Genomic DNA, 16,899 nt, shown 5'->3' with positions numbered 1-16,899 from the left:
TGGGATCCAATAGAAATAGAGTGGGAGAATATATAAAGATAAGTTACTCAATGGAACTCACATTTACCCAGTAGAAAGAGAGTATCCCATGAGATTGGGCATATTTTTTTTGCTGGCAGGCTAAATCCTGAAAGGAACTTAGTACACTAAAAGACTTAGTTGGGGCGTCTAGGTGGTACAGTGGATAGCGTACCAGCCCTGAAATCAGGAGGACCCGAGTTCAAATCTGGCCTCAGACACTTAACACTTCCTAGCTGTGTGACCCTGGGCAAGTCACTTAACCCCAATTGCCTAAAAAACAAAACAAAACAAAAAAACAGGTAGTCAGGATGTTAAAAAAAAAAAAAAGACAGCTTCAAGGAGGAGAAGTGGGCTTGAAAAGCATGATGGGGTTAAGGGAGACACCACGTGGCATGGGGGAGAGATAAAGGGAAAGACCAAGAGGCAGAATGCCAGTGCTAGAACAACTCAAAGGAGGGTAGTGGCCATGGGATGGGCTATACGTAAATTTATAGAGGAAATTTAACCTCAGAGATTTGACATAATTTGGATTTCTGGCTAGATTACCTCTAGTGGGCAGGAGCTTGGAACTAAACTGATCTCCACTATCAGAATCTTCTTGCCTGGCCCAGGGTATATACATACATACATACATACATATACATATATATATATATATTTATCATATTCTTCAGTTTCAGCCCACCACACCCACTGTTCAAGACTTCAGTTCTGACAAACAAGAAAATAGAATTTCTCAGGAGAATTTAGGAAATGGAACTGGATCCTCCAGTTTCCCATGGCTCTTGGACTTTGTCCTTTACACTTAGTATAATCGTATTTGCTTTGTGTATTTATCTCCTCCTTCTAGCTGGTAGGCTCCTTGAGGCCAGGAAATAAGTCATATATGTTTTCAGGCATAGAATAATGCCTTGCTCATTAGAAGGGCCAATTATATGGTATTTGAAATGATACTGAATATGTGGTTAAAAAAAATCAACAATCTGTAATAGTACCTTTATAAAGGTAGGGACAGACCTGTGATTTTATCACTGGGTGAAGAAGGTGCAAGTTGGCAATTTCTTTGCAATTTAGATTCTTAGAGAATTGCCTAGAGAGCTGAGGTAAAATGACTCATCCAGAGTCATATAATGTGTGACAGATAGGATGTGAATGCCTTGCTGGCCATCTCTCTTTATGGATCTTACTTTCTCTGTGTCTCCCTTCTGACTTCTACATCACAATCTCGAGAAGCCATTTAATAAATAAAGGCAAAAGGTTTTCCTCCTCATCCTTAAGGGAGCAGAAAGCAGGGACAGTGGCATTTTCTCCCAGGTTTCTGTCCCCATTGTGTGCCCTCCGTTTCTGTCCCCACTGTGCGCACTGCTTCCTCGTGGCTCCCTCAGCCTGGATGAGCCCGAATAAACAGTGAGCAGTAAGCATCTCCTCTTAGCCACAAAGCCACCGGAATGGGAGTGAGCATGGAGTCCACGGGGGGCTTTATTAGTTCAGGATAAAATACAGCTGAAGCCACAAGGTGGGGCTCACTCCTTAGAAAAGCCGAGCGCCTGGGACTAGACAAAATGGGCTCTGTGTGTGTGCCAGGCTTTCTTGTGGGAGTGACAGCACAACCGCTGTTCCCAGCAATAATAGTAGCCGTGTGGGGCACTCTGGGTAACACAAGGAACATTCTGCTTCTGATGCATGATATCTGGAGCCCTCTTAAAATATGAGCAAGGGGCTAAGGTTCATTTCCTGTCCTTTTTTTTTCCCCATTGGTAAACTCAATTCCCCTTTGATTTAGGATGGAAAAAAGGCAGCTTTTTTCCCTTGATTTAACAGTATAGACTTAACATTTCTCTTGGGTTTTGCATCTCTCTGTGTCATTCCCCCTCCCTTCCCCCCCACTCAGGTTTGGGTTCAGGCTGAGGGCATACTTCACATGAGTATTTTTGGGGGACATTAGACAGAAATAGGAACTAATAGCATAGAGTGCCCATACTCTTTTATCAGCCCATCTCTGCTTCACCTACAGAAAATATTGCCCAGGCTCCCATGAAGTTTTTCTTTTTTGGGGGTTTTCTAGTAGAAAGTAGTGTTGGAGTGTTTATTATTAGGACAATCTCATTTTACTAGGAAGTAGCATCTGTATATATGGCCCATATTATGGTGTTAAGCTATTGAGTCTGTATACATGGCCCATATTATAGTATTAAGTTATAGAATCTGAATATATCGCCCATATTATAGTGTTAACTTATAGAATCTATATATATATGGCCCATATTACAGTGGTTAAGTTATAGAGTCTATATTTGGCCATATTATGGTGGTATGGTATAGTGTCTATATATGGCCCATATTACAGTGTTAACTTATAGACTATATATGGCCCATATTTTACAGTATTAAGCCATAGCATCTGTATATATGGCCCATATTATGGTGGTAAGCTATCGAGTCTGTATATATGGCCCATATTATAGTATTAAGTTATAGAATCTGAATATATCACCCATATTATAGTGTTAACTTATAGAATCTATATATATGGCCCATATTACAGTGGTAAGCTATAGAGTCTATATTTGGCCATATTATGGTGGTAAGGTATAGTGTCTATATATGGCCCATATTACGGTGTTAACTTATAGACTATATATGGCCCATATTTTACAGTATTAAGCTATAGCATCTGTATATATGGCCCATATTATGGTGGTAAGCTATAGTGTCTGTATTTATGGCCCATATTACGTGTTAAGCTATAGTATCTGTATATATCAGTTCTTCTTAGGCCCAGGAGCTAGAGTTAGAGACAATGCAATGAAATGACAGAGACTGATTTTGTATTCTCATCAGAAGAAAAACATCCTAACAGTTATAACTGTCCAAAAGTGGAAGAAAGAGACTGACTCAAGAGGCCAGAGAAATCTTCACTTTGGGAGATGTTGAATAGGAAATTCCTTTTCATGAATCTCTGCCTTACTTAACACTGAGCTTCTTGAAAGCAGGAGACTTTTTACTTAAAAGGAACAGATGTTAACAGTGGCCTTGCCAAATTTCTCGGATCTTTGAGAAAGATCACTGATTGAGAAGACTTGGAATTTAGTCCTGGTTTCCTAGGTGACCCTGAACCAAATACTCTCACTTTTCTGGCCTTCATTTTCTTTAGTTGTACAAATAATGCAATTTAAATCTCACTTTTGACCCTTCCTATATGACATTGCAACAATTGCCCCTTGATTTTTTCCTTTGTAAAAAGAAGGGATTGAACCAAATGGCTCCTGGGATCCCAGTCGCTTGGAAGTATGTAATCCTGTGACATGCTATACTAAGTCAGATGATAGAAGGATGACAAATCCTTTTTAAAAAATGATTCTGCAAATTTGAGGGAATATAAAGCTTCTCATGTCCCACCTCTCACATCAGAGATCATTCTGTAAGAGTATTTCCTCTTTCTAATGTGTTGGGTCTAATGTGAAATTCCAGTGGTTCTCTGTCAACTCTAAGATTAAAATACAGGCTCCTTTGTTGGCATTTAGAGTATTTCTCAGCCTGGGAATGGGAAAGAAATGAGTATTTCTGTAGTACTTACTATATGACAGGTGTTATGCTAAAAACTTTCCACAAATAACTCATTTGGGCTTCATAACCATCCTTCAAAGAAGGTACTATTATCATCCCCATTTTATAGCTGAGGATACTGAGGCAAACGGGGCTAAAACGACAACCCAGAGTCACACAACTTAGAAGTATCTGAACCCAGATTTGAATTTATTTTTCCTTTCTTCAAGCCCAGCTGTTTTAACTATTGCCACCTCAACTGCTTCTAAGGGGAGGCTGGCTCCTGCTTTCTTTCTAGGCTTATTATATATTATTGTCCTTCACAGACTCTGTGGTCCAGCTTCTGATTTCTGACTATGATATCCTGTCCTTGAAATGCAATTCTTCCTCCTCTTAGTCTTATAGAATATTTGATTTCCTTAAGATGCACTTTGGGTATCACTCCTACAGGGGGTATATTTATCCTTACAGCTGCTAAAACTCTTCCCTAGAAATTACTTTTTGTATTTAATCATCTGTGTACATGTTATTTTTATGTAATAAACACTTGGTCCCTTGGGTTACTGTTAGCCATTTACATTCATTTTTGTCTCCCAAAGGCATAAGTACAATGACTTAATTGCAAAGTTGCTTTTTTCTAAGTAGAATATAAGTTTTGTGAGGGCAGGGATTATTTTTATTGTTTTTGTGTCCCTAGTGCCTGGCACATAGTAAGTGCTTTATAAATACAGCAGCTTCTTGTTTCTTTGAAGTGACCTAACAAGTATGTTATCTTCTTGTGGGAGCTTGTAATCTAAGACAGATGCCTCTGGCATGGACCAATCTTTTTTTAATTAGCAGCTAGTTTTCCATTCATTTCCATTCATTCACTTATCAAATATTTATTGAAGGCCTACTGGATACCAGACACTGTTTTTAAATTAAGTAACAGCATCAGTAAAATCATAAGCTCTGCCATTGTTCTCTACCTGATCTATCTTCAAGAATACTGGCATTTATTTATCCAAACTTAGAGTGTTTTATAGAAAAACCTTGGTCACAGGTCACTATCCCTTGCACTATCTCCCCCAGGACTTTAGCAGCCTGTCCCCAAAAAACTGATGTGTATTCTCTTCTCAAATTGTCAGTAACAGAAGCAATGGGACGATCTCCTCCCTCCCTCCCTCCACCCCCACTACTCTGTGTCATTAAACAGGTTTCCATGAGCTAGCTGCCACTGACTTCATTATATCCCTGCCCTGCAGATTCTCCACAGGTTAGGGATATACATGTGTTATCATCGTGTGTACTGAGACTGTGGGCCTTGTTTATGAAGCATCCCCATATCCAGAAGTCACACACATATATATACAGCAAGCCAGAGCCGCTTATCTCCCAAACAACACATTTTCCTTGATACCAACAGAGCTGTTTATTTACCAGTTAAAAAGCCCTGCACTGTCCCTGATACTGCTCAGACTTGAAATAAGAGTGTGGGCTGAGTTAATGTTACGTCGGGGGGATAAGTGGTCATTAAGAAATGGTCCATGTATGAAGATCAGGCCATACATCATCTACATCATCTAGGAATAGAAATAAATCCAGTGGGAACACCGGAAATGTTTGCCCATGAAAATCCTGGGAGTTCCAAGCCTTGGTTCAGGCAGATTATCTATTTAGCAGGGAGATGCCGAAAGGGCCTGAATTGCCTGGCAGGTGATGAGTTCCTCTGTCCCTCCGAGCTGCTTCTCTCCTTAATTGCTCCTTTAATCGCACAACTAAAGTTAGACTTCCCTTGGGTCACTGTTAGCCATTTAGTTTCCCATTCATTTTTGTCTCCCAAAGGCATAACTACAATGACTTAATTGCAAATTTGCTTTCATATTTTTTTAATGCACCTGCTCTTCTGCTCTGCCTCATCTCCTGGTTACTTTGCCAAGAACTCCAGCATTCACTGGAGATGTTTCTGGGCCTGCCCTCTCCATTTAAAGCCTTCAGAGTCACATCCCGGTGGAGTCACCTGTGGCTTTTCCTTCCTGATGGCAAGCTAGAGCATGGGGGCTTTGGAATATAGTCTTAAAAAATTAGTATGAAATGGAGAATCACAGCTTTTTCATATTCAATCCTTGTCTTGTATTGTAGAAATGAGCTTTTTTTTTTTAGTGTTTAAGTTCAGAATAAAATAAAATTTGAAAGAAAAATAAATGCAAATGAGCTCTGCAGGATGGTAAACAAAAGGATGAGAGTTGAAGAATAAATGAAACTATTTGTTTATTCATTTTATTAAGTACTTACTTCAAGTGGAACACAGTGGATAGAGTGCTAAGCCTGCTGTGGTAAAACTCAAGTTCAAATCCATTAGCTATTATGATTAAGTATGTGACCCTGAGTGACCCTGTTCATCTCTGTCTGGCTCAGTTTCAACTTTAAAATTGGAATAATTATAACAGCCTCCTAGGGTGGTTGTGAGGTTCAAATGAGGTAATATTGCTAAAGTACAGGCATAGAGCTTGGCATGTAGTAGGTGCTTAATAAGTGCTTATTTCCTTCCTCCCTTTCTCCCTTCCCTTCCTTCTCTTTCCTCCCTTCCCTCTCCTCCCTCCTTCCTTCTTTTTTCCTCCCTTCCTTTCCCTTCCTTCCCTCCTCCTTTCCCTTCCCTCCTCCCTCTCTTTCCCTTCCTTCCTCCCTTCCTCAGAAAGGGAACACCTTGTATGTAGACCAAAGAGTTAGGAAATATTAGTTCAAAATTCAGCTCCTATTGTTGGATACACTTCTACCAGAAAGTCATGGTCTCTCAGAACCTAAATTGCCTCATTTGTAAAATAGAGATGACATAATACCTGTATTGCCTACTTCATAGGGTTATGTTAAGAAAAGTGCTTTATCAATTTAAGCTATTATCAGGCAATAATAAGCAGCTATCAAATTAATAACAGTTATTATCATTAAAGGCATCAGTTATGCCCTAAAGTGTATGATGGAGAAAAGATGAGCTGGTCCTGTGGTGACGGTGAGGTGGGATAGGTAGACAGCTTTGCTGTAATCCAAATCCTATGCCATACTGGTGGGAGGACATGGATGGGAGTCATACAGAATGGATGTTTGGGGCAGTTTGTGATCTGAATCATTGGAAAGGATGTGACCACAGATTCAGGGGAGTATTTTAATGTAATCTCTGCCAGTATGTTTTCATCACTAGTATCACTAAAGGAGATATCTTCTAAACGATCTCTAAAGCAGACTCTTTCTTTTGGATAGGAAGCATCCTTCTGGTAGCAGCATCTCTCCATGTTTTCTGGCACTACATCCAGCACTTTGCAGATAAGGACAAGACTATTATATTCCTCATTTATTTTAAACTCTAATGTCCCTCGTTTACAGTCACAGATTATATTCTCCCATCCCCCAGTATCTATCTGCAAAAGCATTTTTAATAGCCATTTTTTTGTATTTGATTTTGAAATAATTTATGTAAATTGCTAACTTTCTTTAGGAAGTCATGCTATTATTTTGTCATGTCAGTGAGGGTAAAAAACGATTTTTATTGCTGTGATTTAGGAGAAAGGAAAAAGATTCCTTTTGTGTCCTCATGATGTTCCTTCCAAGGGTCATTTGCTACTGCCCTTCCTTCACTCCCCTTTCCCAGCTAGTTCATCTTCACGAGAGTTCACGGGAAGACACTTACTTCATATATTTGAGTGGAATTTCACAATTTAGCTATTTATGTAATTACTACATGGTATTGTATGTGATAGTGATTGATATCCCAAGGTATAGTGCCTGGAGTTTGCAATCAGGGGAGATACAATAACAAGGGCAAACGTTGATATCATTTAACTCTTTAAGATTTGCACAGGGCTTTACTTACAACAGAATAGGCAGATACAGCGGACCTGTGGGTTAATTGGTGTATGGAATATGGGTGAAGATACTCTCTCTACCAATTCAGGTTGGCACCTTCTCTGAAACTTATGGAGAGATGGCTAGGTGATTGAGAAATGAAGTGATTCATCTCATGTCACACAGCCAGTATTGTCCAAAGCAGGACCCCAGCCTGCCCTTGTGGTGTCCATTGTGCCACACTTTCCCCTCTTGATATACAAAACATTTTGCTTATTGTGCTAATATGATGTTTCACTCTGAGGAAAACATCCACCTAAAAACTTATCCTGTATTCCCATTTCTTACATCAAGTCATCATCCCTTCTTTCCCCTTCTAGCCTACCACAGCAGTCCTGTCTTTTCTTATTACTTATTATTATTACTTACTTATTACTCTTATTATTCTCTTGCAGTATTCTCTTGTAGTTTTGACCTATAGTTAATCCATTTATTTGGCCCCCTTTATTCTTCTCTCCATTCTCAGCCACTCCCCAACCCATATATATTTTCCTGTTTTTTAAGGTTGTGGCTCTACCTGCTTACAGGGTAGGGAGTTGTTTTGTTTGTTTTTGCATCCTCTGCATGTAACCCAGCACTTTGTCTATAAAAAGTGTTGAATTGAATTGACCTTTAGGCATTCTTCATCCACCTGCTTTTTCCAGTGCTGATCTTAAATTACAGTGGGTATCATTAAAAAAGACCCGTTAGTTTTCCTATACTGGAGTTAATCAACACAAGTTATTCTGGAAACAAGAGTGTCTCAAAGACTTTACTTAGTTTTCTAGGAAGTCCTCCATTTTGCCTTTGGACAGGAGAATATCCAGGAAACTGAGGAAAAACTTTTAGTGGTTTATTTATTTTTATTTTCTTCCTTTCTTGAAAATGATGAGTGGCCTGATCAGTTGCTGATGATAGAAACTTTTGAAAAATTAATTTCTCACCGATCCTCATATCATATACTATTCCATTCTCAGGAGATCTCATGACTGGTGAGCATTTGATCTTTTGCATGGACTTTATGAAACCCCCCTCCTCTCTTTCCCCCCTCTAGTTTTGCTTGATTCTTTCAGCAGACAGATTTCTCACATGTACCCAGTCCATTTCCTTTTTTTTTTCTCCCAGGGCTTCTATTATTTGGTATTATTTTGAGCTTTATCCATATTTTATATTTGTAGGCTGCCACAGAAATGACTCCAAGAAATATTTGGCAGTAGAATAAACCAGTGAGAGAGAGACCAATTCATGGGGAGGGGTGGGGCTGGAATAAATGTTTGACAAGCAGTAGATCTGTTTCCTGGCAGCTTATACAATTCAAAATTGCATAATAAAAGCCTTGAGGAACTGGGGCCTTATTTTGAGGTAAAGAAAGCTACATACTATAACCTCTTTTCTTCTAGATTTTAGCATACAATTAAATCAGGTGTTTGGTTTCTGTGTATAAAAGAATGCATATACTATGTTTCATTATCTCTTAGTAGCTTTCTCAAAAAGACTTCATTGATAACCCAGTAGAATTCAGTTTGGCCTAGAGGAAAATAATCTTAAAGCTAAAATAGATCATGAGAATTGATGGAGTCTACCCCCTGCCCTCAGGCATCCAGAAGAGATGATTGTTGTCTTATTGACAGTTTCCAGACACCCAGACTTAACATTCCCTTAAAGTTTCTCATTCTACGAAAATCTTTGTGTATGTGTAGACTTATTATAGTGGGTATGTATGGAAAAATCTTATGTCTACTTGTAAATCTTGCACATATATAGACTAAAACTTAAATTTTTCTCTCTTATTTGCTTTGTGGGTATAGACTGTAAAGTCTTTGGGGGCAGGGATTGTGCCTTATCCAACTGTATCTCTCCCAGATGTTCTGCCCATATTAGGAGTTTAATAAATGTTTGTTGCATTGTATTTGTCAATCTTTGCTTGTATCAGATACCTCTATTTTTTATTCAAAATTGAGGCCTTTGTGAGGAATATAACCCCTCAGAGACCTCATTTTCTTCATTTGAAAAATAAAAAGAAAGAAAGAAATAGTGATAATAGGATTTAGACAGTGAGACCTAGAAGTACTTTGAGAGAGAAGGACTTTAAATTTACAGGTTCGTTTAGTCATTCAGCAACCTACTTTCTGGCCTTATTACATATCGCTCCCTTTCAAGTACACTGTGCTCCAGTCTAGCCAAATTGGACACCTGGCTGTCTTCCTACATGTTCACCACCTGTCTCTGTGCTTCTGCACACGTCCCCCAAGCCTAGCTTCAACTCAAAGGAACTAGGAACTTAAAGGGATCCAGCAGCCATGTAGTCTGCCTAACGCACAAAAGAAGTCCCTACCATAAAAATCTGACCAGTGGGTGTACAGCCTTTCTCTGAAGATGTCCAAGGAGGGTGAGCCTACTGCTTCTCGAGGTAGCCCACTCCATTTGGCAATAGCTTTCATTATTAAGAAAATTTTCACTGAAACAAAGCCTAAATTAGTTTCTTTTTATCCTGAGACAGATGGGTAGCTCATTGGCTAGAGCACTAAGCCTGGAGTCGGGAAGAGTTGAGTTTAAGTCTGGCCTCAGACACTAGCTGTGGGATCCTGGGCAAATCTCTTAACCTATTTGCCTTAATTCATTGAAGAAGGAAATGGCAAATCACTCTATCTTTACCAAGAAACTCCCATGGACAGTATGGTCCACAGGGTCACAAAGAGTTGGACACTATCTAACACATGAATAACAACAACAACAAAAGTTACCCATTATTCCTGGTTCTGCCTTGAGGATTAAACAGATCAAGTCTGATAACAACTCAGTGGGGTAGTCCTCTAGTATTTGAATGTAGCTTCCATGTTCCCCTGGAGCCTTTTGTTTCTCAAGCTAAACATCCTTAATGCCTTCTGCTGACCATCATATGACATGAACTCCAGGCTCTTCACCATGCTTTCTGCTTTCTTCTGGCTACTCTATCTTATCATTTTTCTTAAACAGAGACACTCAGAACTGAGCACAGGACTCACTTCAGACAATCTGATGGAAGGAAGGAAGGAAAAATGAACGAATGAGGAAGGAAGGAAAAGGGAATAAAGAAAGAAGGAAGGGAGGGAGGGAGAAAGGAAGAGAGGGAGGGAGTGAAGAAGGAAGGAAGGAAGAGGGAGAGAGAGAGAAGAAAGGAAGGAAGACGAAAAGTCAGGCAGTGCAGCTCACTTTGTGTTGAGGAATCTTTGCCTCCAGATACAGCTCAAGGTTTCATTAGCTTTTTATTTATTTTTTTTGGATGTCATATCATAATTATGATTAATGTTGAACTTGCAATTCCCTAAAATGTTCAGGTTGTTGCTTTTCTTTTGTCTCTCCCTCCCTTCCTCCCTCCCTCCCTTCCTTTCTTCCTCCCTTTTTGTTTGTTTGTTTGTTTTCTAGGCAAGTAGGATTAACTGATTTGCCTAGGGTCACACAACTAGTAAGTGTCAAGTATCTGAGGCTGGATTTGAACTTGGGTTGTTCTGACTCCAGGAACTATCCACTGTTCTACCTAGCAGCCCCTTTGTTGTTGTTTTTTACAAAATAGATACTGTGCCTTCTCCGGGTTTTACTGATGAAACTGATTTTTTTGGATCCAAGTGTAAGATTTTACATTTTTTTCTATCAAATTTCATCTTATAGATTCAGCCCAGTGCTTTGTCCTCTCAAAATCCCTTGTCATTCGTTTTGTTAGTTATTTCTCTAGACTTTCATTTGGAAACTGGATGAGTATGACATCTATACCTTTCACTAAGTCATTGATATAAATGTAAAAAGTACAGGGCCAAGAATATCTGTGGGTATACTCCTTCCAGGGAGAACTCCTTCCATGTGGGCATTGAACTCTTAATAACATCTTTCAGTTCAGCTACACATTCAACTGTACCTTCACTTAATTGAATTCTATTCCAGTCTCTATCTCCCCATATTGTTCATCATGAAATTCTAGCATGAAATTCTTGATCAAAATTTCCCTAATATCTAAGTAAATTTTATCCACAACATTCCCCCATCCCTCAAAATGCTCCAAACAATTAACTTTCCCTGTTGACTTTAATTTCTTTTCCTAGCCTCAGCTCCTTCAGAGACCAGAGCTCCAATATTATTCCATGCTCTTCTCTCCATTCTCTGTCATTTGGCTTTGTTTCCATCTTCTGTATATTTCTCTTTAAAATCTATCTCTCTTGGGATCCCTGATTTTCTTTAAGGTTTAGCTGAAGTGCCACCTTCTACCTGAAGTCTTTCTTGATTTTCTTGTTCTTTCCAAGCTTCTATTATTCTCTCTTTCTATCTTCTGTTTCTTTCTTTATATTTAAAAATCTATAGAGACATACATATATCTGTAAAGTCTGTCCATCTGTCCATTTCTCTCATCATCTATGTAGTCTATCTATCTGTCTCCCTGTGTCTGTCTGTCTGTCTCTATCTCTCATTTATTTAGTCTATCTAGTATCTTATCTGTCTACCTGTCATTTATTTTTTATTTATTTAATTTATCCAATGTTTATGTACTTATCTGTAGCTTTCTCTCTCTTTTCTCTCTATCCATCTATATTCATCATCTATTTATCATCTATCTATCATCTATCATCTATCTATCCACATATACATCTATCTATCCATATATCCATCTATCTGTCTGTCTATGTATCTATCTATCTGTCTGTCTGTTTGTCTATCTATCCATCCATCTATCTATCCATTTTGCCAAACCTTTTTTTAAATTAACACATACTCTCTAGCAAATAGATTAGGTTAAAACGGTCCCTTCTCTGATAGTGTATTTGAGTGGTACTGGTTTTGTTGATGTTTAACCATTGTTGACCAGTGGAAGGCAGACTTTTGTATAAATATAAATCAGAAATACTTTGGGTATGGTCCAAGGTCCACTTGTGTGCCTGACGTCTGAGGCCTTAGTGGGGATTTTCTTTCAAAAAACAGTAACTAACTCCCCAAAATAGTCTTCTGAGGTATCCTAGAGGGACCATGATTTCTGTTGTACTGGGAGCGCCTGCTCTGACTCCATCCCATATCCTTAAAGTGTCAAAGTCATTGACAGTTTATATTTGCAAAAGGAAGAAAGGCAGAAGGCAGGCCAGAAGTGCAAATAGATAAATGATCTTGCAATTATTTACAGAGATTGTATTCCTAATTAATGATTTGTGTTTGTTTCTTTCCTTCCCATCATCACCCATCTCTTTCTCAGGAATTTGTTCAGCTGGCCAAAAGACTGGTCAATGATCCTGCATTAGAAAAGAAAATCGTGACACAAGGAAAAGAGTATGTGAAATTGTGCCATTCATGGAAATCTGAAAGAGACACCTATCAAAATCTCATGCGGAAACTTCAGTGAATTATCAAGTGTTAGGAAAATGTGCATGGGATTCATCATGTGTGATTCCAAATCAATTATAAACCACAACCCATGGGTATTGCATCCAGATCTGGATTTAAATCAGTGGGGTCCATTTTAGTAAAAATCAGACATATTTCATTGGAATCTTAGAGGGACACAAATGTTCAGTCATAGAATGCTCATTTAAACCATAAAATTAGAAATCTGTTCAGTACTTTATAATTGTCCTGTCTAAATATCCCTAATGCATTGCATCAACTGATTGTGGTGGAGGTTCAGAAGCTAATTTCAGAAGAATTAGCTTTTAGCAGAAGTGGGGTTTAAAGAATTTGTCCCAGAGGAACATAGCTATAGTTTTCAGGCAGATAAACCTTCAAAGCACACATATTCAATATCCTTCCCACCCTCAATCCATCCATGAATTTTTTTAAAAATATGGAATAAAACAAGCATTTCTATAACATAGTACAATAAAAAAATATGATTGCACATGAAACTACAAATCTACTATGCACAATTTGCTATTTCTTTCAAATATACAATAAAATGATCATGTAAATTTCTTTTTTTTTTCTTCCCTCCCCTCCACCTCCTACCCTAGAGATGGCTACCATTAGATCGGTCAATAGACAACAAGATTTTTTAAAATGGCAAAGAAAATCTCAAGGGGAAAATGTCCTTTATCATCTTTCTTGTAAAGTGAATTAAATTCATATTTTGACATTTAAATCTTAGGAATACAGATATAAGGTGTTTGAAACATTAGGTATAAAATCTGGCAATCGGTTGGTTCATACTTAGTGTTTAAAAACCTGTGAGTGGACTTCCTCCACTGAAGTCCCGTTCTGATACCTCCTTGTGGCCTGGAAAAGACCTTGGGGTTCAGAGAGGTTCATCAGGTTGACTTTAGGATGATGCATTTTTTGGCTAACATAGTTAAAAGAATCATATTACATAGTGTGTATGTATGTGTGTGTGTGTGTGTTTTGAAATTAAGTGATTTGCCTAGGATCACATAGCTAGGAAGTATTAAGTGTCTGAAGCCAGATTTGAACTCCAGGGCTAATGCTCTTTCCACTGCACCATCTAGATGCCCCCATCTCCTATAAATTTTGGTGGGGGTGTGATTGTGCTTTGGGAGTGAGTAATCCCTACTCATGAATTCCCAGATCCTGGAAGTATTGAAGGGGGAAACGCTGCCCGTTGTACTGGAAACAGTGATATGAAATGAATATATCTTAGCCCAGGCATCTATTAGTTCACCAGTTACATAATTAGAAGATGCTGGCTAGAGTCCAGAAGAAAGCAACAAAATTCAGAATAGTTGGCTTTTTGTTCTAGTTTGCGGGAATGAGGAAGATTGAGGAGGAGGCCATGGGATCTGGAGTAGCCTAAAGTCACCAGTAGGCTGGAAGAGGCTGATCTGGATACACCAGGCCTGCTCTATCCTTGTCTCCTAAAAGTGAAAAGGTTAAGAATTACTTGGGGCCAATTCAGAGCTTCCCTCTCCCAACTACCCTCAGGACCATGGCAGACACAGGGGACCAATGTTGGTGAGAAAACCATATATTCTTTGTTATGTGTATTGTTCGGTTTAACCCTTTAATTGTGCAATATCTCCCTTTTATTGTTAATATGCTTTGAGAATAAGAACTGGACCTATGATTTCATTGATAAAACTCCCAATTTTCTCCAGCAATTTATGTGTCAAGTGCTCTGTAACTTAATGTACCTCAGCGTTTAAGAGATGAGACCTTGTGAGTGGTTCAGTGTCAAAGCCAATTGTCAAAGGTAGTATGTGAACCCCAGTCTTTCTGGCTTTGTGACTATTCCCAATTCATTATACCACACTGCCTTTCCTATTAATACACATTATTCCCTTGTAATAACGTTCACTTATCCATCAATCATGAAATCTATAGAGTGCTTAAAGATTTGCAAAGCACTTTCCATATATTATCACACTCAATCCTCACAACAACCCTGTGAGATCAGGGCTGTTATTATCCCCATTTTACAGATTAGATGACTGAGGTTGAAAGGTCTTGTAGATAGTTTCTGAAGCAAGATTCAAATTCAGGTCTTCCCAACTCCCAAATTTATAGTTCCCATCTCCTACCTGCCTCTGAATTTGCCTTGAAAACTGCCTGTTGTAGACAGCAGCCTGTCCATTTCCACGAGTGTGCTGTCACCTCCTAATTAAGAGGGAGGGAGAAAATTGATTGAAACCCATGGTTTAGGCACTCAAGGCTTCATGTAAAAAGGGGGGAGTAAAGTAGGCAAATGTTATCTGGGGCCACTCACATCCCATTTGAGAAAGCCTTTAATGAGGTTTTGTTGCTGTGGCTCCTGCCAGGATTGATCGGATCTGGCTGTGCTTCAGGGGCAGATTGGGATATTTTGGACTCACTGCTTTTCAGCCTTTCTATTTTTAAAATAATGGGTTGAAACTATCTATTTTGAAATGTTAAAAATAGGTCTCAAAGCAAATAAATTCCGATAATAGTTTGCAAGGGAAAGGAATGAAAAGTTTATCTTACTCAGCCCTTCAGTATAACATTCCGCCATCTTGATCTCAGGTGTTTCTTCTGAACACAAACCCATTACCCAAAGACCTTTGTGAGTGAACGGTAGGGGCTCTGCAGAGCTAAAAACATCTGCTTAGGGCCTTTGGCAAAGCAATCTTTGCTTTGTCCAAGTGTCTAAGGGGTCTGAGAAGCCATGGCTGTGGCCAGAGATAGGACATCAAAGCTTGGCAGCTGGATTCAGGCGGGGAATATCCAGCTTTTTGATGTGACTTTGAATGCAGCTGAAACTGATTTGTGCAAAAATGGCCCAAATAGGAGGGACTGCTGTATCTGTGTTCATTTCTCTACTGTCAAATATTGCTGCTATTATAAAATGCTGATTGTTTGAAAACCTGGCTCAGTCTTTCATTGAATGACATTAAAGATGCAGGACTTCCCTCTTGTTAATTTATGCTTTTATTTTCAAAATGTACACTAGAATCCTTTGAGAAAAGGACATATTTTTAAGACAATAAAAATGTTTCACCAACAATATGCAGAAAAAAGTTGCCTTTATTTATGTTGTACACTGTATGTTATGTAAAGATACTTTCCTCCCTTCTCTCATCTTAATAAGAAAACAGTCAGACACTGTATTTAGAGGGATTTAAAATACATACCATTTAAAAATAGATTAGAGACATAAAATGAATTGTAGTTTTCTATGAAGCTTCTGCTTGGGACTGTTTCATACTCAGTTAAGTCCGTGTTTAAATATTCCATTTATAGCTTTCACTTAGCTATGGTACACAGCATACACTAAACAGGGCCTTGGACCTTAACGTGATGACTGGATTTCCAGATAAAATTGAGATGATAAAATTTAAACATGGTAGGGAAATGGAGAACCCTCAAATGTGGTGTAATTGTAGTCAGTCAAGGTGTGCAGGCCACTTAATTGATCAGACCAAGTCTTGTGATCAGTGTAATTAGGGGAAGTGTAGCACTTCCACCCAGAATGTTCTCTATTTGGCTTTTTCTGGGATGAGCTTAGGAATCAGGGAACGAGGCAGGGACATGAACTGGCTTAAATTTGGATGGGTCATCAATTCTGAGGACTCCTAAAACTGTAGTAGCTTTTAATAATAAAATGAAAATTGTGATCACATTTAAGAAAAGTACACACATCATTCTGTGAGAGTCTGATTGGCCCACTGTCACGATTGGGAATTTTCATTCAACAAATATCTATTAATGTCTACTGAGGCAGCCAAATTGCTCATTGGATAGAGCGCTGGGTATGGAGTGAGAAAACCTGAGTTCAAATCTGGCCTCAGATGCCTCCTAGCTGTGTGACTCTGGATACATCATTTAATCTCCATTTACCTTAATCCACTGGTGAAGAAAATGCAAACCACTTTAGTATCTTTGCCAAGAAAATCCCAAAGTCACCGCAATCTACAGGGTCACAGAGTCAGACACTGCAAAACAACTGAACAACAATATATATGCTAAGATGCTGGATATTAGGTGAAAAAAGACCAAAATAAAATAGTCTTTGCCCTCAAAGAGTTTATATTCTACTGGGAAGAAGAAATATGTGTC

General features: G+C 38.7%; 1 protein-coding gene across 1 annotated transcript in view; it reads left to right on the top strand.

Moving 5' to 3' along the window:
* GLT1D1 (glycosyltransferase 1 domain containing 1) overlaps positions 1 to 13,276 on the top strand; it is a 113,690-nt gene extending 100,414 nt beyond the window's left edge. The window contains exon 12 of the mRNA XM_031948414.1: positions 12,638 to 13,276. Within this exon, the coding sequence (XP_031804274.1) occupies positions 12,638 to 12,784 (147 nt within the window). The 3' untranslated portion in view covers positions 12,785 to 13,276. The remainder of the gene's footprint in view (positions 1 to 12,637) is intronic.
* The last annotated feature ends 3,623 nt before the right edge of the window (positions 13,277 to 16,899 follow it).

The sequence above is a fragment of the Sarcophilus harrisii genome, chromosome 1 (assembly GCF_902635505.1).
Source record: "Sarcophilus harrisii chromosome 1, mSarHar1.11, whole genome shotgun sequence".
NCBI lineage: Eukaryota > Metazoa > Chordata > Mammalia > Dasyuromorphia > Dasyuridae > Sarcophilus > Sarcophilus harrisii.
Note: the sequence above shows the minus strand (reverse complement) of the source record. Positions and strands in the feature narration are given on the sequence as shown.